The 21662-nt window shown below is 46.1% G+C and overlaps 1 protein-coding gene across 1 annotated transcript in view; it reads left to right on the top strand.

The window, feature by feature from the left end:
- The window catches only part of ACO2 (aconitase 2), a 56641-nt gene continuing 35067 nt past the window's right edge, over positions 89-21662 (top strand). The window contains 1 exon segment of the mRNA NM_213954.1: positions 89-153. Within this exon segment, the coding sequence (NP_999119.1) occupies positions 118-153 (36 nt within the window). The 5' untranslated portion in view covers positions 89-117.

Below are 21662 nucleotides of genomic sequence, written 5' to 3'. Positions count from 1 at the left end.
CGCGGGAACGCCTTCAGCGTGACGCGTTTCTCCTCAGGTCACGCCCCTCACCGAAGGCCTTAAATAAGCCGCGTGTCACGTCACTTTCAAGCGACCTCATCTTTGTCAGTGCACAAAATGGCGCCTTACAGCCTACTGGTGACCCGGCTGCAGGTGAGCGAACCGAGAGCCCTCTAGGTTTACGGGGGCGGGGTACCTCTTTTGCGCTTGCGGCTATGGGCAAGGCAAGGCGAGGCGGGCCTGACCTCCGGCCGACTTTTCGCGTACCTGTCCCTTGCGCGGGCCCAGCGCAAATACCCGCTCCTCTGGCGCCCGAGGTCAGGGCGTCCCCGGCTCAGTCAGCTCTCAGCCCTGTCCCCGCCCCGCTGGAAGCAAGGGCCTAAGAAGCGGCGGCCGGGTGAAGAGTGGAGGCACGTCTTTCTCATTTTTGAGGACCGCAGTTTCTTCCCCCGTAAGGCTTTTTTTTTTTTTTTTTTTTTTCCTCCCCCGTTCCTCAAGGTGAGGACAAGGTGACTGGGGGGCGCGGTGGTTGGTAAGCGCGCTAGGCCCAGAGCCTGAAGGCCTCACTTTTCATCTCAGTAGCACAGAGTTGCTAGCCAGGTGCATCTACGGTTGCCAAACATGGAGTCTGTAGGGGGGGAAAAAAAAAAAACTATGACCTATTCCATCTTGTGGGGATCCTGCGGAACATGTACCCAAGAATTCGAGGGGGTGGGTTCCGTGCCCAGATGTAGCAAATAGTAATGATGACAGTAGTCTCTCAGCTTTGCACAAGATTGCAAGACTTAATTCCTCACCACATCGTTTGATTCATATCATCATTTCTGGAGATGATTATTTTTATTTGATAGGTGATGACGCTGTTAGAAAACAGGTAAAAGTTCTGCTCTCTGAGTCTTACCAAAGTGCTGTGGCCTGAGCATCTGCCCTACTACTCCCCATTCTCCTTGTCCCTTTCAGCCTGCCCTCACAGAACTTTTTGAGCCAGAGTGTGGTCCTGGAGCTGACATTTGTATTTGTGGGAGTTCCAGAATGGCGTATTTTGAGCTCACAATCAGTTGCTTTTCAGTTACTAGATGGGGAGGGTAAAAGAGACTCAACAGTTTGACCTTGACTGTCCTCTTTTGAACCATCTAGAAGATTGACTGACTGCCATTTCTTTTTTTTTCACTCCTGACTTGACAACCCTAGGAAGATGTTACACTCAAAGGTTCAATGTCAAGAACGTATTTCGTTAATAAAAAATCAAGCAAGCATTCTCCGACAACCTTTTACATTTAAATTTGTGAATCTACATTGGATCAAGTAGCACAACTATTATTGCAGAATTTAAAAAGAAGTAGTGTACTGTACTCTCAGAAAGTATTGTGTTGTCAGAAGTTTTTTTTTTTTTTTTTAAAGTTACATTGCTAAAATTTAAACCATATGGTTTAAAGGGAAATCATTTATCTTAAAATACTTAGGGTCTCTCAATTCTGGGCAAAGACAAGGATTTGTCCAAATTTTCTCTTAGATTTTTTTGTTTCTCCAAGTTAACAATGTGGAAGTAGTTGTTTCTTGCTGATCTTGCTGTCCCATCTGTAGTGAATCTGGGCAAGATTGTTTGAAAAGATAAATTATTACAGATCTGTTGAGCCTGGAAGAGAGGACTGATATCACAGTATTTTTGAACTGACACAGGATTTTGGAAAGCATGACCATTAGACCCCTACAGAAAGAGATCTGGACCATACCAGTACCACAGGTTGTATTCTTTTTTTTGGCCACACCTGCAGAATTTCCTGGGCCAGGGATTGAACCCATGCCGCAGCAGCAACCCACGCCACTGCAATAGCAACACTGGATCTTTAACCAGCTGCTCCACAGGAGAACTCCCATAGTTCATATTCTACCCTGACCAAGTGATCTTGAACTTGGGAACTGAATCTCAGTTTCCCCTTCTGTCAGTTGGGGATTTTCTCCTTTGACAAACATTTATGTGAAGTACTTGGTGATTGGTTTCCATTCAGGTTTCTTTTTTGCTTTATGGGCCACATGTGTGGCATATGGAAGTTCCCAGGCTAGGGGTCAAATCGGAGCTGCAGCTGTTGGCCACAGCAGTACATGCAACAAGCCTTGTCTGTGACCCACATCACAGCTCATAACACCAGATCCACAACCCACTGAGTGAGGCCAGGGATCGAACCTGCATCCTCATGGATACTGGCTGGATTCGTTACCACTGAACCACAATGGGAACTCCCATTCAGATTGCTGGGATGATTGTTACAAAGCGGTGAAAAAGTAGAATGTGCTTGTTTATGACCATCTTGTTGTCCACCCTGCTCTTTTAGGGGTAGACAATCCAAAGACCTTGCGTGTGTGTCTCTTTGTTCATGTAGCGAAGATGAATAAAGGGCGTTATACCACACTGCCTCCTGATAGCCAGTTTGTCTTAAATGATGACCAGCTACAGCTGCAACTGTCCTCTGAAAACCTCATAAATTTACCTCTTTTATATTTAGCTACAGAGTAATAGAAGGTAATGCCTTCGCTGTCAGAACCCTGTCTGTGCATTTAATGTTACTACTTCATTCACCACATGTTTACTGAGTTCCCACTGCTTGCTCAGGATACAGTGAGAAGCAAAAAAAAAGCAGACAACGCCTGTTCTCATGGAGCTTCCGCTATGTCCTCAGGTATTCTGCTGCAGAGAACCTTGGACATCTTTCTCAGCTAAAGTATTTTTCTTCCGCCCTTGGAGAAGACCAAAGGTCTTCTTAGTTGGACCTTGGCTGGACAGATAAGGTGGATAATAGAATGGTGGTGATTACTACTACCACCAAGAGTCGCTCACATTTACTTGTGTGTCAGTAGTCTCGTGTGACCTGTGAGACATGGCAGGTTTATTGGCTTTGTCTTAAACAGAATTAGAGCAGAGGCATAGTGTAATGGCTAAGAGCATGGGTTCTGGCATCCCACTTCTTTATTTGAATGCTGACTCTGATACTCATTCTCTGTGACTTTGGGCAAATTACTTCACCTCTCTGTGTGTTACCTCACCTGTAAGGCAGTAGTACATCTGACTTACCTAATAATCTTAGTGACAAAGTATTCAGAACCTGGCTGGAACCTAGTAAGTGCTATGTGATTGTTAATTAAAATAAAGTAAACTTGTCTAGGGCTTTATTACTAGTTAGTAGTAGATGTGATTTGAATTTGCACGTTTCTGACCCCCAAGCCTGAGGTCCTAGCAGCTACACAATAGTACTGCTTCCTTTTGGCATCAGGACTCAGCCCGTCAACCAGGATACCGTTACTGGTCCGTGACCAGAGAACAGGGCTCTTTAAGTTGAAAATACTCTGTTGTTTGACAGTACCTGCTACCAGGTAGGAAGATTAGAAACAAAGTAAAGAAGATGGAGGTGAAGTTTTTAAAAAGTCACCTTTATTCTCTAGTTTTTTACTCTTGTTATATTTTTATTTTTATGGCCACACTCATGGCATATGGAAGTTCCCAGGCCTGGGATTGAATTGGAGCCACAGCTGTAAGCACTGTAGCATTGCTGAATCCTTTAACTCACTGCACCAGGCCAGGGATCAAACCGAGCCTATGCAGTGCCCTGAGAGTGCATTTGGATTCTTAACTCACTGTGCCACAGTGGGAACTGTTTTTTCAAATTAATTTTTGTGTAAATGGCTCTGGATGGTAAATGAAAGGAGTTGGTCACTTCCAGACACATTTCTTAGGTCTTTGGTTTTACCTTGAGGTACTAGGATGCTGAGTTCACATCATGTGACCTTGGGGGAGTCGCATAACCTCCTGCATGCAAATCAAATGGCAGTTGACTACAAAGAAGTGACATTTGGCAGAAGTTAAAAGTGCCTCTGTAAAGTTCCATGTTCAAAAAAAGTATTGCTTTAAATTGCAAAACAGATTCATTCTGGTTGCATGTTCACTGGTACCTTCTCAGGTGTCCTGTATAGTTAGCTGCTGAGTTGAACTGAGTGAATAAGTGAGTGAGTGAATGGACGAGTAAATAAACGTCCAATCTCAAATTTGGGCAGAGGACGTAGAATCACCGTCCTGAGGACCTGGGAAGCATACCGTTGCCTTTTGAACCAGCTGTTCCTGAAATGTTTTTTGAAAGCTCGCTATGTGCCTAGCACTGTTCTTAACCCTGAGAGTGTACTAATGAACGAGAATAGTGATGCTTGTGTTGTAGTTCTGGGGAGATAAACAAGGAGACAAATAAGAAAGTCGTAGCTCTAAAGTGCTGCAAGGAAGGTAAAACGTGGTAGTGCTGTAGAGAGCAGGGGTGAGGAGGTGGCCTGGCTTGAGCTGGAGTGGTCGAGAAAAGCCTCTCGGAAGATGTGACACTGGAGCTGATACTTAAATGTTAAGAAGGCAGCTGTTCTGCATTTTGGGAGAGGAGACTTCCAGTAGAAGGGGCAGTGTGTGCAAAGCACCTGAAACAGATCTGAGGATAAGAAATAAGGCCGGTGTGGCTGAGGTGATGAGAGGAAGGTCTGAGCAAGAGGTAGGAGCCAGAGTCCGGTGGGCTTGTAGGAAATTGGGTTTTACTCCAGGGGTAGCGAAAATCCATGGGAAGGTTTTAAGCCATGAAGTGACAGGATCTGATTTATGATTGAGAAGAATCATTCAGTCAGCTGTGTGGATGATGAACCACGGGGGAACAAAAGCGGCGGGGAGCCCAGCAGGGGGGCTGTTGGAATTATCCAAGGAGTGGTGAAGGTTTCTGTGGCTAGGGTTGGCAGTGGAGATATTTTGGAGGTAGATGGGTTGGATGTGGAGTGTGAGGAGCAGGGAATTAAGGATGACTTTTAGGTTTGGGGCCTGAGCAATTAAACAATTGTTGAACTTGAGTTCAGTAGTCATGTGTTTGCATGATACTTGTAAAATTTGGTCAAGGGTCAGAGGGTCTTTTTTTGCTTTCAAGGCTGCACCCAAGGTGTATGGAAGTTCCCAGGGGTTGAATCAGAGCTGCAGCTGCAGGCCTACACAGCCACAGCAACACCAGATCCAAGCTGTGTCTCAACCTACACCACAGCTCATGGCAACGCCAGATCCCTAACTCACTGAGTGAGGCCAGGGATCGAACCTGCATCCTCATGATACTAGTTGGGCTCATTACCACTGAACCACAACAGGAACTTCTGGATCAAAGTTTCTTTATAAATTCTTGACCCTTTCATCAGCTTTCTACAAGTATCTATATTTCATAGGTGAGGAGGCTGGATTGGGTCAAGTGTCTTGCCCCAAGCATCGTGTCTGAAGTGAGCCCTATTCATCTTAGGCTTTATTCTGGTACCTGGTATCTCTAAGAGGGTTCTCTGGGAAGTATTTAAAATGAATATTTGGGGGAGTTCCCGTCGTGGCGCAGTGGTTAACGAATCCGACTAGGAACCATGAGGTTGCGGGTTCAGTCCCTGCCCTTGCTCAGTGGGTTAACGATCCAGTGTTGCCGTGAGCTGTGGTGTAGGTTGCAGACACGGCTCGGATCCCGCGTTGCTGTGGCTCTGGCGTAGGCCAGTGGCTACAGCTCCGATTCAACCCCTAGCCTGGGAACCTCCATATGCCGTGGGAGCGGCCCAAGAAATAGCAACAACAACAACAACAAAAAAAGACAAAAGACAAAAAAATAAATAAATAAATAAAATGAATATTTGGGCGTTCTCTCTGTGGTGCAGTGGGATTGGTGCCATCTCTGCAGTGCCAGAACACAGATTTGATCCCCAGCCTGGCGCAGTGGTTTAAAGGGACTGGCATTGCCACAGCTATGGTGTAGGTTGCAGCTGCTGCTTGAATCTGAACCCTGGCCCAGGAACTCCATATGCCAAGGGGTGGTCAAAAAAAGAAGAAAGAATAAAATGAGTGTTGGTGCCTGAGCGGTCTGTCTTCATTGGCTCCAGTGTTCTTGGACACACCTTGTTTTCCCAGCTCCTGGTTTGGAAGCAGTGGTGAGTGGGCTCTGGGCTTCTCAGCGTAAAGGGGGGGACGGACTGCAGGGCGGCTGCGTGCAGAGGTTGAGGGGTGGGGGCAAGAATTGGATGAAGTCTGTCAAAAGGTACAGACTTCCAGTTATAGGTATGGAATGTATAGCATGATAAGTGCTAATGCTGCTGTGTGTTATATATGAAAGTTGTTAGAGTAAATCCTAAGGGTTTCATCACAAGGAAAAAAATATTTTTCTGTTTATTTAATTTCGTATCTTTATGAGATGATGGGTGTTCACTAAACTTACTGTGGTAATTATTTCATGGTGTAAGTAAAACCATTATGCTGTGTACCTTAAAACTTAAGCAGCTACATGTCAGTTATATTGCAATAAAACTGAAAACAATTTTTAATTAAATTTTTAAAAGTTTTATTGAAGTATAGTTGATCTACAATGTTGTGATAATTTTTGCTGTACAGCAGAGTGATTCAGTTATACATGTACACACATCCATTAAAAACATTTTTTAAAATAAAAATAAACCAAAAGGAAAAAACCACCATGTAGAATATCAGGAGGAATTCACATTGTGGCTCAGCGGTAATGAACCTGACTAGTATCCATGAGGACACAGGTTTTTTTTGTTTTTTTTTTTTTGTCTTTTTTTGCTATTTCTTGGGCCACTCCTGCGGCATATGGAGATTCCCAGGCTAGGGGTCCAGTCGGAGCTGTAGCCACCGGCCTACACCAGAGCCACAGCAACACGGGATCCGAGCCGTGTCTGCAACCTACACCACAGCTCACGGCAACACTGGATCGTTAACCCACTGAGCAAGGGCAGGGACCGAACCCGCAACCTTATGGTTCCTAGTCGGATTCATTAACCACTGCGCCACGACGGGAACTCCAGGACACAGGTTTGATCCCTGCCCTTGCTCAGTGGGCTAAGGATCCGGCGTTGCCGTGAGCTGTGAGGACACAGACATGGCTTGGATCCTGTGTTCTTGTGGCTGTGAACTAATGCACTATGAAAATTTGTGCCTGGCTTCTAAGATTTTAGGGATAGGCCCTTTCTAACTTGGAGACAAGGGACAGACTTTTCCTTAGATTGTTTCCTCGGAGCTGTAGGAGCTCTTTATTTGGGGGACGTGAAATGGTGTGGAAAGTGATGGGTTCATTCTGTAAAACTTGGGCCATAGGAAAGGGCACCAACTTTGCTGTGTGGCCCTGGGCAAAATTGTTATGTTCCAGAGCCGCAGTTTTCTCTGTAAAATGGACACAGTATCTTGTGTATAAAGTACATGGGGCAAATCTGGCAGCAGCGTATAAACACGTAGTGGAAGTTAGTCTGTGTCTCCAGCCCTGGAGATCGGTACAGCCTCCATTTGCCCCAGCGTTTATTCTCAGCTCATATCTTTTTTTTTTTTTTTTTTTTTTTTTGCCTTTTCTAGCGCCGCTCCCGCAGCATATGGAGGTTTCCAGGCTAGGGGTCCAATCAGAGCTGTTGCCACTGGCCTAAACCAGAGCCACAGCAACGCGGGATCCGAGCCGCATCTGCAACCTACACCACAGTTCACGACAATGCCGGATCGTTAACCCACTGAGCAAGGGCAGGGATCGAACCCGCAAGCTCATGGTTCCTAGTCGGATTCGTTAACCACTGTGCCACGACGGGAACTCCAGCCCCTATCTTTAAAAGAGACCAGCCCTTGGGAAGTTGCTTGCGCCTCATGCTCTCCATGGATATTGGGTATCCTATAGCAGTTGTGCAGGAGAACCTTTTGGGTACTGATTTGAGCGATTTGAGAGAAGAGGTAGAAAGGAATCCACTGGCTTCCTGTTTTGGTAGGTGTTTGTTTTGTTCTTTTTCAGCCTCTCTCACAGCATACGGAAGTTCCTGGTCCAGGGATTGAACCCCAGCTGCAGCTGTGACCTTTAAGCCACTGTGCCACAGCAAGAACCCCCTGTTTTTTAATTCTCTAAGTTGAAGGGCAACATTGAGAAGATGAGCTTGAGAATTACATTTGCAGTGTTTTCAACATTACACGTGACGTTCCTTGGGGCATTTAGGCCCAGTTAGGAGTGTTTCTGCTTTTTTACCCTGCAGAGGTTGAGACAGTTTCTGAGTGGGAGCTTTAATTCTGTGGCTAGTCGTGGGTGGTACCAAAGAGGTCTCAGGAGTTTCTTTATTGCCCCACACTTGAGTGTTGTGTAGGTAGACTCCTTCTGCTGGACATTGTGTTATTGTTGTCACTGAAACACTACAGAGCCGATTTAGGACAAGGGCCCAGCCTGTAAAGGAGCTTCTGTACTGGTGAGAAGAAGTCATGTCTTGGTAACTATGTATACTGGGGCTGAAGCAAAGAGGGGAGGAGGTGTGCTGGGTGGCACTAAATCCAGACCAGACCATCTTGGAACTTGGATGTGTGGTGGCATGTTTGGTCTGCTCCATGGCACCACTGGTATTAGAGATACTGAGATTGAGCAGTCACCCCTGCCGTGCCAGTCATTGAACTAGGTCTTGATGGGCAAATACTGCCTCACTTGACCTTCACAACAACCCTAAGATGTAGGTGTCATTAGCCTGTTTTCAAGATGATGAAACAGATCCCGATAGGTGAAATGGCTTGTCCAGGGTCACAACCAGCATGCAGCTGAGCCAGATTTTGAATGCAGGGTTTGTTTGACTGCAGAACTCAGGTTTTTTACCATCCAATCAAGCTGTCTGCCCAGAGAACTCCCCTGGGCATAGAAAGTAGAAACTAGATCCCTGTAGCGTAGGCTAGAGAGAGCAGACACAGTTCAGGTGGCTCCATGCCCTGTTTGGATATGTTTCTATTTGGGACCATGATTGCATCCAGCCCCAAATACCAGCAAAGCTTGAGAAGGAGAGGCTAGAGCTGTGGGTCAGCCTCCCAGGCTGCCTGTTGAGCTTGCAGAGAATGCCCTTTAGAAGCGTGTTAGTGTAGAGTGCTGCCCTGGTGTGGGTGGAGCAGGGCTTGGGATTTGTATCTAGTTCACCATATGCCTGGAGTTTCTGCTCCAGGCAGCAGCAGCAAAGAATTAGGCAGATGAGCGAATCTGTTAACCCATTCCTTAAAGGACCCCTCCCCCCCACCACCTTGGAGCCTGCTTAGAGGCTTTGTCTTGGACAGACTCGGCTCCCTGCCCCCTTTCCAAGCCTCTGAAAAGGACTGCAATCATTTCTTTGCCTTCCAGTTGCATAGCAACCAAGCTAGCTGATCGCCTCCTGGCAGGAGGAAATTGTTTAGCTTTGGAGTCTTAGGAGAGGTGCCAGTCATTCGCCTTCCAGGAGAGGGAGAAGTTGTTAGAAGCAGTGGAGGTGTGGGAAGATGATGCTTCTTAAGGAGGGTGTTGACTGACATGCTTTCCTGTGTTGCTCACCCAGAAAGAGCCTCACCTGAGGCTTCTGTGCTGGGAAGGACTAGGCAGCCAGTTGCTAAGACCTGGGAGACTGCAGGCAGTTGAGGATAATAGTCAGGACCCAGGAATCTTAACCTTCCCGAGACCTTGAGTGATCTTGCTGCAAATGGGTGGCCCCATATGGTAGTTCATTCCCCACTGCTGGACACGGTCTGTTAAGCATCTGCAGGCAGAATGAGTGGGTAGATGCGACCTTTTCAATTCTGAGATAATCTATCCTGGTACTTGGGACCTGGTCTTTGTTTTGTTTGACGGCTGGGAAGGGAGAAAGGGCGCAATGGGAAACAGTAGCCCGTGGTTCTTTCTCCAAAACTTGGGCAGGTAGCACGTTAGTGGCAGCATCTCCTTCTCCCAGGAGAACTGACATATATATTAAATGCCTGCTGGGAGCCTGGCTACCAAGGTCGGTGATTTTCAGATTTTTTTTTTTTCCCTTAAAGAATGCAGTGTATTCATGAAAGCTCTCTTTCCTTCTCTCTGTTCCAGTTCCCAGAGGCAACCACCTATAGGGGTTTTGTATTTTTCATTCCATGCTTTTTTCCTCTGCATTTACAAGCAGTACGTTGTTTCTAACCCTCATAAAACCTCTGCTCTTTTATCCCCATTTTACAGAAGAGGAAATGAGGCTCAGAGAGTGAAGAATCTTGTCTGATGTCCTATAGTTAGGGGAGCTGAGATTCTAAGCCAGATCCATCCGGCTCTAGAGTGGAGGCCCTTCCTGTGACTTGGCCCTGGGGTTGAAGTGTTTCTGCAGTGGCGCTCAACAGGTCAGAATGGGGCTGGTGACTGCTGTGTCTCTTGCCTCAAGAGACCATGCCTCCTCCAGGAGCCCAGCCTATTTGGACAGCTCAGCCACCTCCTCTGTTCGCTCTGAGCACCAGAACCCACCAACACATGGTTCCCTAAGGCAGCGCTGGCATATGCCATGCTTTACAGGATGGACAGAAGGTCAGACTGGCCCCAGCCAGGCTCCCATATGCTTGACTTTGTGACTAGGCACCGATGGCTCAGCACAGCCTCTGCCAGAGGCACTCACAACTTGAATATGAAAGCTTGATGGAGAGACTTGTGCGCAGATCATGGCTCTGTCTTCATCCATTTCATCACCAAGTGTTGAACTGGTTCTGTGTGGCAGACATCATCCTAGGTTCTGAGTATATAGTGGTGACCAGAACAGATGAGTTTTCTGCCCTCATAGAGCTTATATTTTAGTGGAATTCAGCTTCTTATCTGTCTCAGTCTCCATTTCTCATTAAAACAGAAGACAGAATGACCTATAGCAATCCCACTTGGCACATTTGTTGGAAAGATGACATAAGATAACCTTTGTGATCTTGCTTGGCACAGTTTTTTTTGTTTCATTTCATTTCTTACCTGGCTCCTTCAGAGTGTGTTCTGTGTCACTAAATGCAGCATCAGCAGAGCCTCCCTTAGTCCTTGGGAGCCCTGGAGATTTGTATCCCATGCAGCAAGGGAGGGGGTGTGGGAACACAATCGGATCAAGGAGCCACATTCCACCAGAGGTTCTGAGCCCCAGTGGAGGACTGAGCGGAGGTTAGGGACACTGTAGCTTAGTGAGAAGGGCAAGGGCTCAGCAGGTTCCCAGCTGTGTGACCTTGGCCAGGCCACTTCCTGTCTCCGAGGGTCATCATCTTCAGGGCAGTTACGGAGGCTGAGATTTGTCCAGCAAGTTTATAAGGGTAGCTGGCATGGAGCAGTGTATCAGCTGCTGCTGTTGACTCCAAAACATCTGAGAGCATCTAGCCGCTGGCCCCCCTGTTGAGAGACTCCTACCCAAGTGGAGGGAGTTTTGGAGCAAGGAAGTGCTTGAGGAGTGCTGAGAATGGAGAAGACGTAATTAGGGTTTTCATTGATTTGAAGGCCTGAAATGTGGAGGAGTGACTGAGCTCATCTGATCTGGTTCCAAAGGACAGGGCTAGGAAGTGTGTCAGCTGCTAGGCTGGGTACTTTCTCACAGGTACTCTCCTTTCATCCTCACTGCAGCCTGCGAAGGTGTTATCCCCACTCACAGACGAAAAAAGGCCATGTGTAGAGGGGTTAAATAAAACCACACAGGTTAATTGCACAGTTCGTGGGGGCAGAGCTGGGATTTGAGCCCAAGTTTCCATGGCTAGAATCTGCCTGATGGAATGGAGGCATGTTTCAGTTCAGCAGGTTGTTGTTGTAAAGTGTTAGAACTGTCTAGTAGAACAGGCTTCCTGGAAGAAATGAGCTTCTCGGACTAATCATATTGAATCAGAGACTTAGAGAGGTTTCCTGCCTTAAGGCTGCCTTCAGCTCCCCACTTCCTGAGAACTTGGAGGGTGAGGGCTTAGTGGAAGTACCTGTTTTAGATAAGGGCCTGGTATTTACTCATGAGTATTTTACAAGGCCTGAGACTTGAGCTCCAAGTATGGGGGGATTAATTGTGACATCTGGTGGATGGCCTTTGGGTAATCTCTGGAATGTCTTTGGGCCCTGAGGCTGGGTTGAACCAACCTTTGAGTATTTTTTACTTTTGGACTTAGGAAATAAAAACAAAACCCCAGTAAGTTATTTTTTTAAAAATAAACTGCAGTCATCACCCTTTTTATTTTTTTTATTTATTTATTTTTTTCTAAGATGGTTTTTTTTTTTTTTTTTTTTTTGTCTTTTTGCCATTTCTTGGGCCGCTGCTGTGGCATATGGAGGTTCCCAGGCTAGGGGTCCAATCGGAGCTGTAGCTGCCAGCCTACACCAGAGCCACAGCAACTCGGGATCCGAGCCACGTCTGCAACCTACACCACAGCTCACGGCAACGCTGGATCCTTAACCCACTGAGCAAGGGCAGGGATCGAACCCGCAACCTCATGGTTCCTAGTCGGATTCGTTAACCACTGCACCACGACGGGAACTCCACCCTTTTTAAAATAGTATTCTGGCCATTCATACTTCAGCCACATTGGTCAGATATAAGGCTCAGTAATGTCTTCTTCTTTTTTTTTTTTTAAATCTTTTTAGGCCCACACTCGTGGCATATGGAGGTTCCAGCTAAAAATTGAATCAGAGCAGCAGCTGGCGGCCTACACTGCAGCCACAGCAACACCAGATCTGAATCACATCTGTGACCTACACCACAGCTCACGGCAAGGCTGGATCCTTAACCCACTGAGCGAGGCCGGGGATCAAACCTGAGTCCTCATGCATACTAGTCTGGTTTGTTACTGCTGCGCCACAATGGAAACTCCAGTAATATCTATTTTTAAGATAAAATTAATTTCTTACCTTTTTTTCTTATTTATAAAGATACCCACTGTAGGAAACTTGGAAAAATACAGAAGTATAAAGAATACCAAAAAATTACCTATAGGAGTTCCCTGATGGTTCAGTGGGTTGAGGATCTGGCATCACTGCTGTGGTGCAGGTTTGATCCCTGGCCTGGGAACTCCCTCATGCCACAGGCATGGCCCAAAAAAATTACCTGTAATTATTTGTAATACCCAGAGGTAACCCATCCTAACCTGGAGATAACTGCAATTAACATTTTGGTATATTTCCTTGTTTGTTTGTTTGTTTTGTCTTTTTGCCATTTCTTAGGCCGCTCCTTTGGCATATGGAGGTTTCCAGGCTAGGGGTCGAATTGGAGCGGTAGCCACTGACCTACGCCAGAGCCACAGTAATGCAGGATCTGAGCCGTGTCTGCAACCCACACCACAGCTCTCGGCAACGCCGGATCCTTAACCCACTGAGCAAGGCCAGGGATCGAACCCGCATCCTCATGGTTCCTAGTCAGATTCATTAACCACTGAGCCATGATGGGAATTCCTATATTTCTTTCTAATGTTTTAAAATTTTATAATCCAAATTTAAAATGTTTAATAATATATGAATTTATCATTTATATGTCTTTAAATTTTTTTCTGATTCTAAAATTAATGTATTTATAGTATTAAAGGTTCAGATTAACGTAAATATAAAAATTTTTTAAGTTCTTTAATTTTACCCTCCAGGGATAGCTACTGTTAACATCTGTTCCATTTTGACTTTGTTTGATTCCTTTAATTCGTTCATGTCCAAATCAGTACTTAGAATTGCTGGAGAGGAGTTCTGGTCGTGGCTCAGCAGTAAAGATCCCGACTAGTGTCCACGAGGACATGGGTTTGATCCCTGGCCTTGCTTATTGGATTAAGGATCTGGTGTTGCCGTGAGCTGTGGTGTCGGCTGCAGATATGGCTGGGATCCTACGTGGCTGTGGTGTAGGCCAGCAGCTGCAGCTCCAATTCAGCCCCTAGCCTGAGAACTTCCATTTGCCACAGGTGCGGCCCTAAAAGATTTTAAAAGAAAAAGAATTGCCAGGAGACACTTGGAGGGCTCAGTGTTTGGGCTTAGAGTCAGGCTGTCTTTGAATCCTGATGTATCTGTGACCTTGGGTGAGCTACTGCTCTTCTGCAGCCCTCAGTTTCCTCATGTGCAGAAGGGCATTTCGTCCACGTGAAGTATTTACAATGTGACACTCAGTAGAAAGTACTACATACTACCATCGCTACTGCTACCAGTGATTACTGTTACTGTCTTTGCTCAGAAACCTCAGCCCTAACACCTGGCATTTGGGTACAGTGGGTACCCTGGTGCCAGGGACTGTGGGGAGGGGTAGTTTCAGCGGGGACTGATGTTTGGAGCCTCTCTTGGAGTCACTGAGCATTAAATACCACACGGTACCTGGCATTAGGCCAGGGAGTCTGGTGGAGGGGCGGTGGTGGTAGGTATTCCTGGATAAGTTCAGGGGGTTGTAAAATTGTATGTTTCATGTGTTTTCTAAATTTTTTCCATGACATATATGCTGGTTTTTTTGTTTTTTTGTTTTTTTGTTTTGGTCTTTTGTCTTTCTAGGGCCCCAGCAGCGGCATATGGAGGGTCCCAGGCTAGGGTCTAATTGGAGCTATAGCTGCCAGCCTATGCCAGCCACAGCAACTCGGGATCCGAGCCACATCTGCGACACCACAGCTCACGACAATGCGGGATCCTTAACCCACTGAGCAAGACCAGGAATCGAACTCGCAACCTCATGGTTCCTAGTCAGATTTGTTTCCGATGAGCCACGACGGAAACTCCTGTGCTGCTTTTTAAAATAGTAAATTGGAGTTCCCGCTGTGGCGTAATGGGACCTGCAGTGTCTCTGGAGTGCTGGGACGTAGGTTCAGTCCCCAGCCAGGCACAGTAGGTTAAAGGATCCAGCACTGCCGCAGTGCGGTGTAGGTCGCTCCTGGCTCAGTTCTGATCCTTGGCCCGGAAACTCCAGTTGGTTTGGCCACCAACCCTGCATGGTGGCCAAAAAGAAAAAAGAAAATAGTAAATGCTGTCTTAAAAACAAACAAAAACCTGCTTGTAGCATTTTGCATCATAGGTGCTGTTATTTGGGGGTCCATTCGTGTCATTTTAGACCTCACACAATACTGTCGTATTTATTCCCTTTTTCCAAAAGAAGAAACTGGGTCCAAAGGTGAAATCTGCTGGCACCACACTGCTAGTAAATGACAGGGCTAGCCGAAGAGCTGTATCCAAGTTCGAAGAGCTGTATCCAAGTTCTCTTCTCTGGGCCACACTGCCCCTTGTAAACTGCAGATTATAATTCAGCCTTCTCGGCCCTGCTGGGCTTTTCGCCTGACCTTCCGCCCTGTCTTGCTTTGCCGTTTACCTTCCACCACTTCGTACGTTCGTGATTTCTAGCTCCTGCACACGTCACCCGATTGTCTACTTTCTGTGTTACTCTCTGTCCTCTGAGCGCCTGGCAGACCCCTGTCTCTGCTCCACAGTCCTGCTCAGTGAAGTCTTGCCTGGGCATTCCAGGCTGAGTTAATTATTCCCTCTGCTCTATTCCTGCCCCTTGTGTGTTTCCTTCTTGGTGTAGGTGACAGTGGTTTGTGTTTACGTGCTGATCGTGGACAGACTGAAGTGGTGTAAGTGTAGGAAAGGGGTTACATGATAAGCCACCGTCAACCTGTTGCACTTTTGCTCCTCTTGAATGTATTGTCTACAAGGCAGCCACTGTGATTTTTTAAAGTTTTTTTTTTATTACAGTTGATTTACAATGTTCTGGGTTTTTTTTTTGTTTTTTTTTTTAATGCAGATAGGATGCTGCTTAACTTCAGTGGCTTCTCATTGCTCTTAGCATCGAGTTAAACATTTAACATGTCCTGCTGTAAAGCTCACACACTTAGAGAAAGGTCAAGGCCGGACTGACTCTTAAAGGTATAGTGAACCACTTCATATTCAGGCAGTTCTTTGCTCAGATACAGAATGAGAAGAAACAAAAGCTGAAGGTGCCAGCTTCCTGGGTTCTAGTCCCACACACTGAAAAGGGTGGTACCAGGACAAAAGGAGCTGATGACTGCACTCAAGTTGTGGCAGCGCCAGTGTCACCAAGTGGGTTTATATTTTGCAGCTCTAGTCTGAAGAGTCCGGGACTGAAAGCGTCATACCTTATCAGATACTGGGAGTCTGGGAGAAACTTTCCCATAACGGCCTCCCAGGGAGGTAAGGAGGCAAAGGAGAGATGGCCTCATAGCTCCTTTAGAGGCCTCCTATCATCTGGTGTTCCTAGATACTGGGCCAAGACTCAGATAAGCTGCAGTTCAAGGCTGCTCGGGTGCTTTTCTCATACACCTGCAAGGTCCCTCGCAATACCTGGCTGCGTTTTACCCCTAGGCTTATTTTCTGCCACTTCCACTGCCCTCTACATGCTTTGCTCCAGCCAAGCTAGTTTTCTCTTTCTTATTGCAGTTAAAAATGCTTTCCTGCTATGGGGCATTTGCACATGTTCACTCTACCTGCCAGGCTCCCTGGTTTCTTTCCCCTAAACCCCATTTTATTTTCCTGGCTAACTCCTCATCATGTTTTGGTTCTCAAATAATCACTTTCTTGGATAGTCTAGATTCGTTTCTCCAGCTTTATATAGTTAGAGCATTACAGCTGCTTAGCCACTCTTTCGTAGCACTTACATAGTTGCTTCCGTAGTTTCTGGGGTGATTACTTGGTATTTGTCTTCACCAACTTGTAAGCTCAGCAAGGGCAAGAACTGTGTCGGTCTTGTTTATCTCACTAAGTCAGGCACCACAGCACAAAGTTGGGGGCTAGATAAACATCTATTTAATGAATCAGTAATCCTTTAGTCTTGTGGGGTTTTTGGTTTTTTGTTTTTGGGGTCACACCCGCAGCATCTGGAGGTTCCCAGGCTAGGGGTTTAATTGGAGCCGCAGCTGCCATCCTACACCATAGCCACAGCAATGCAGGATCCAAGCTGCATCTACGACCTGCCTCACAGCTCACGGCAACGCTGGATCCCCAACCCACTGAGTGAGGCCAGGGATCGAACCCTCATTCCCATGGATACCAGTCAGGTTCATTACTGCCGAGCCACAATGAGAATTCCTTTTAATACTTCAGTTTTAATTAGGGAGGTGGTGTGGTCAAAAAAGCAATGACTTGAGCATTGAGTGACTTGGATTCTGCTCCAAACTGCTATTAACGAGGTACGTGGGACCTAGGATACTCCTCATCTGTCAAGAAAAGAAATTTGGGTGTTCCTGTCATGGCTCAGCGGTTGTTGAACCCAGTTAGCATCTATGAAGTTGCAGGTTTGATCCCTGGCCTCGCTCAGTGGGTTAAGGATCTGATGTTGCCGTGAGCTGTGGTGTAGGTCGAACACCCGGCTTGGGTATGTGTGGCTGTGGCTGTGGAGTAGGCTGGCAGCTGTGGCTCCAATTTGACCCCTAGCCTGGGAACCTCCATATGCTGTGGTACAGCCCTAAAAAGACAAAAAAAAAGACAAAAGACAAAAAAAAAAGAAAGGAAATTTGATGATCTGGGGTCGCTTTGGGTTCTGATAATCTAAGATTCTAGATGAACCATGTAATTAGCAAGAGTTCTAGGAATTCCTGCTGTGGTACAGCAGGTAAGGGATCTGGCATTGCCTCTCTGACAGCATGGATTTGATTCCCAGCCCAGCACAGTGGGTTAAGGATTTGGCGTTGCCAAAGCTGTGGCTTGGATTAGATCCCTGGCTCAAGAACTTCCATATGCCATGGGTTTGGCCAAAAAAAAAAAGAGAGAGAGAGAAAAATTAGCAGAGTTCTTGGGAGTTCCCGTCGTGGCTCAGTGGTAACGAACCCAAATAGTATCCATGAGGATGTGGGTTCAATCCCTGGCCTCGCTTAGCAGGTTAAGGATCCAGCACTGCCATGAGCTATTGGTGTTAGGTCACAGATGCGGCTCATATCCTATGTTGCTGTGGCTCTGGTGTAAGCCGGCAGCTGCAGCTCTGATTTGACTCCTAGCCTGGAAACTTCCATATATTGCGGGTGTGGCCCTAAAAAGACAAAAAAATTAGCAGCGTTCTGGAGGGATGGGACTTAGGATGAGAATCCAGCTATCTGCTTGACATCTCCACTTGGGTGTCAGACAAGTAGACTCCCGATCTCACCCCCAAAACTGCTTTCCTGTTGCTTTCCCTGTTTCAGTGTATAGCAGCTCCATTCTTCCAGCTACTTAGGCCCAAACCTCAGTGATACTCTTTTTTTTTTTTTTTTTTCCCAGTGATATTCTTGACTTTTCTCTTACTCCTTGGCCAGTTTGTCAGCAGACTTTATTGTTAGTCCTTTCAGACTGTATCCAGATTCTAACCCCCTCTCACCACCTCCACCATCACCATCATTCTTTTTTTTTTTTTTTTAAACAGACACACATGCAGCGTATGGAAGTTCCCAGGCTAGGGGTCCAGTTGGAGCTGCAGCTGCAGGCCTATGCCACATCCACAGCAATGCTGGCTCTGAGCTGCATCTGCGACCTATGCTGCAGCTTGTGGCAATGCCGGATACCTGACCCACTGAATGAGGCCAGGTATCAAACCTGCATGTTCATGGACACTATTTTGGGTCTTAGCCTGCTGAGCCACAGTGGGAAGTCTGTCACTAATTTTTTTAATTGGAAGTTCTCTTAGGTAGTGTTTTCAAACTGTCTATGTTGACCTGTTTTTTTAATTTTTTTCTTTAGGGCACCCATGGCACATGGAAGTTCCCAGGCTAAGTGTCAGTCAGAGTTGCAGCTGCCGGTCTACACCACAGCCACAGCAACTCGGGGTCTGAGCCACATCTGTGACCTACACCACAGCTTATGGCAATGCTGGATTCTTAACCCACTGATCGGGGCCGTGGGTGGAACCTGTGTTCTCTTGGATACTAGTTGGATTTGTTACCACTGAGCCATAACGGGAACTCCTGTTGGCCTGTTTTGGGATCATGAAATTAATGGGGTGCAAGTTGCCTTTGAAAAAAGATAGTATAGAATGCTAAATGAAACAAGTAGGGAATTCCCGTTGTTCCCTGTTTCTCAGCAGGCTAAAGACCCAGTGTTGTCTCTGTGAAGATGCAGGCTTGATCCCTGGCCTCGCTAAGTGGGTAACGGATATGGTGTCATCACAAGCTGCATGTAGGTCGCAGATGCAGCTCAGATCCAGCACTGCTATGGCTGTGGCATAGGCTAGCAACTGCAGCTCTGATTCAGCCCCTAACCTGGGAACTTCCATGTGCTGCAGGTGCATGAAGAAAAGAAAAAGAAAAAAACCAGACACAAAAGTCACCTAGACTTTTTTATGTGAAATCCCTAGAATAGACAAATCCATAGAAACAGAAAGCACGTTCGTGATTGCCAGTGGCTAGGACAGGGAAGTGAAGAGAAAAAGAAACAACTGTTTAGGGCTGGCTTCTGGTGATGGAAAAGTGGTGATGATTGCACAACAGTGTGAGTGTACTGAATTGTGCACTTAATAGTTACCATGGGGAGTTCTGTGTCTGCATATTTTACCACAATGGAAGTAATAAGAGAGAATGAAAAGTATCGGTGTGCATTGCAGGGGTCGAGTATGGTTTAGTGAAACTTCTGTTTCTTACATTATTCTCTACCTGCTGCTGGGTCACAACCTAAAATGGATTTTGTATGTGTGTGTTTTCAGTCAAAATTTGAAAGTCCTCTCTCTAAGACTCCTTTTAGCTCGGAACAACTTTGGTCAGTACTTGGATGTTGCTAGGGCTCTTTCTCCGATATGGCTTCACTGGGATACAATGGACTTTGAACGACTTCCTCCTTCCCTGATGACGCTCCACAGATGCCATGTGATTTTGAGTAAGTCAGCTCATTTTGTCTCTTTGGCTTTTGCATCTGTGGCTTTGAACTCAAACATGATTTTATTTGAGCCCTGAGAAGATCTTAGCCTGAAAAATCTGACCACTCATATATATTTCTTCCTTCACTGACCTCTGTACCTAAAGCATTCAGTAGTCCCTCTTACACATTAGCACATTTTCTGGGGTTCTTTTTTTTTTTTTTTTTTTTTGGTTTGGTTTTTGTTTTGTTTTTTGGGGGTTTTTTGTTGTTGTTTTTTGGAAAACAACTATTTCATTTTCATTTTCTTTTTTTTTTGCCTTTTCTAGGGCTGCTCCTGCAGCATAGGGAGGTTCCCAGGCTAGGGGTCTAATTGGAGCTGTAGCCGCCGGCCTACGCCACAGACACAGGAACGCCAGATCGGAGCCGAGTCTGCAACCTACACCACAGCTCACGGCAACGCCAGATCCTTAACCCACTGAGTGAGGCCAGGGATCGAACCCTTAACCTCATGGTTCCTAGTTGGGTTCGTTTCCGCTGTGCCATGACGGGAGCTCCCACACATAGTTTTAACCACACTTGATGCCCTAAAGTGTTATGCATTTTTACACATAAGGGAAAATTGGCAGCAGTGCAAAGAACACCCATGTACTTAACCATATAGGGTCATCAGTTAACGTTTTGCTGTATCTGCTTCATCTGTCTATTTTAAATTATTTTTTTCTGGACCATTTCAGAAGAAATTAAAGGTATTGTGATACCTCATTCCTAAAAACATTCATCTCTTTTTTTTTTTTTTTTTTTTTTTTTGTCTTTTGTTGTTGCTGTTTCTTGGGCCGCTCCCGCGGCATATGGAGGTTCCCAGGCTAGGGGTTGAATCGGAGCTGTAGCCACCGGCCTACGCCAGAGCCACAGCAACGTGGGATCCGAGCCGCGTCTGCAACCTACACCACAGCTCACGGCAACGCCGGATCGTTAACCCACTGAGCAAGGGCAGGGACCGAACCCACAACCTCATGGTTCCTAGTCGGATTCGTTAACCACTGCACCACGACGGGAACTCCTCATCTCTTAAAAATAAGTGAATTAGTCATATAACTACAGTATCATTACCTGACCTTAGAAGACTAATAGCACTTTGCTTACGTCTCTGACCACAGTCTTAATTTCCTCACTTCTCCCAAAAATGTCTTTAGTAGCTATCTCTTTCCAAATCAAGATCTGATAAAAGATTCGCACACTGCATTGATTTTACTTTTTTAGTCTCTAGAGCAATACCTCACCATTCCTACCTTCCCCACATACACTTTTCTCCCCATGCATTGACCTTTTTTTTTTTGTCTTTTTGGGGCCGCACCTGGGGCATGTAGGGGTTCCCAGGCTAGGGGTCTAGTCAGAGCTGTGGTTGCCAGCCTACACCACAGCCATAGCAATGCAGAATCCGAGCTGTGTCTGCGATCTATAGTACAGCTCACGGCAACGCCGGATCCTTAACCCACTGAGCGAGGCCAGGGATCGAACCTGCATCCTCATGGAGGCTAGTTGGGTTCGTTAATCACTGAGCCATGATGGGAACTCCTACATTGACCTTTCAAAGCGACTAGTCCAGTGTCTTATAGACTGTTCGCTTTCTGGAAGTAATTGATTATTCTTTTATTCCCTGCATTTCCCTTAAACTGAAAGTAAGGTCCCAGAGCTTTCTTAAATTCAGGTTAAATTTTTTTTTTTTTTTTGTCAAGAAGTCCTCATAGGTGATGCTGTCTCATCAGAAGGCACGAATGTAGGATAGTCAAGCTGTTGCTGATGCTAAGTTTGAGCTCTAGGTTGAGCTGGTTTGAACCAGACCCCTGTAGTGTGAAGGTACTTTTTTTTTTTTTTTCCTTTTCCTTAGTAGCGATACACTTTTGTAAGTTAACTTGATGGAACAAAGGTTTTGCATGTTTCTGAAAACCAGAACACTTTTGGTGGCTCACATGCTACTAGCTGATCCTACCATACTGCGTATGCTACACGATGGTCAGCATGCTTTTCTGCACTGATTTGTCTTGTTGCAACCTAAAATTTGACGTTTTAACCGTGTTTAACTCTTCACTGCAGTGGCATTAATTACATTCACATTGTTGTGAGATCACCACCATTATCTTT

This window comes from Sus scrofa, chromosome 5 (genome assembly GCF_000003025.6).
Source record: "Sus scrofa isolate TJ Tabasco breed Duroc chromosome 5, Sscrofa11.1, whole genome shotgun sequence".
NCBI lineage: Eukaryota > Metazoa > Chordata > Mammalia > Artiodactyla > Suidae > Sus > Sus scrofa.
This window is presented reverse-complemented; position numbering and strand designations above follow the sequence as displayed.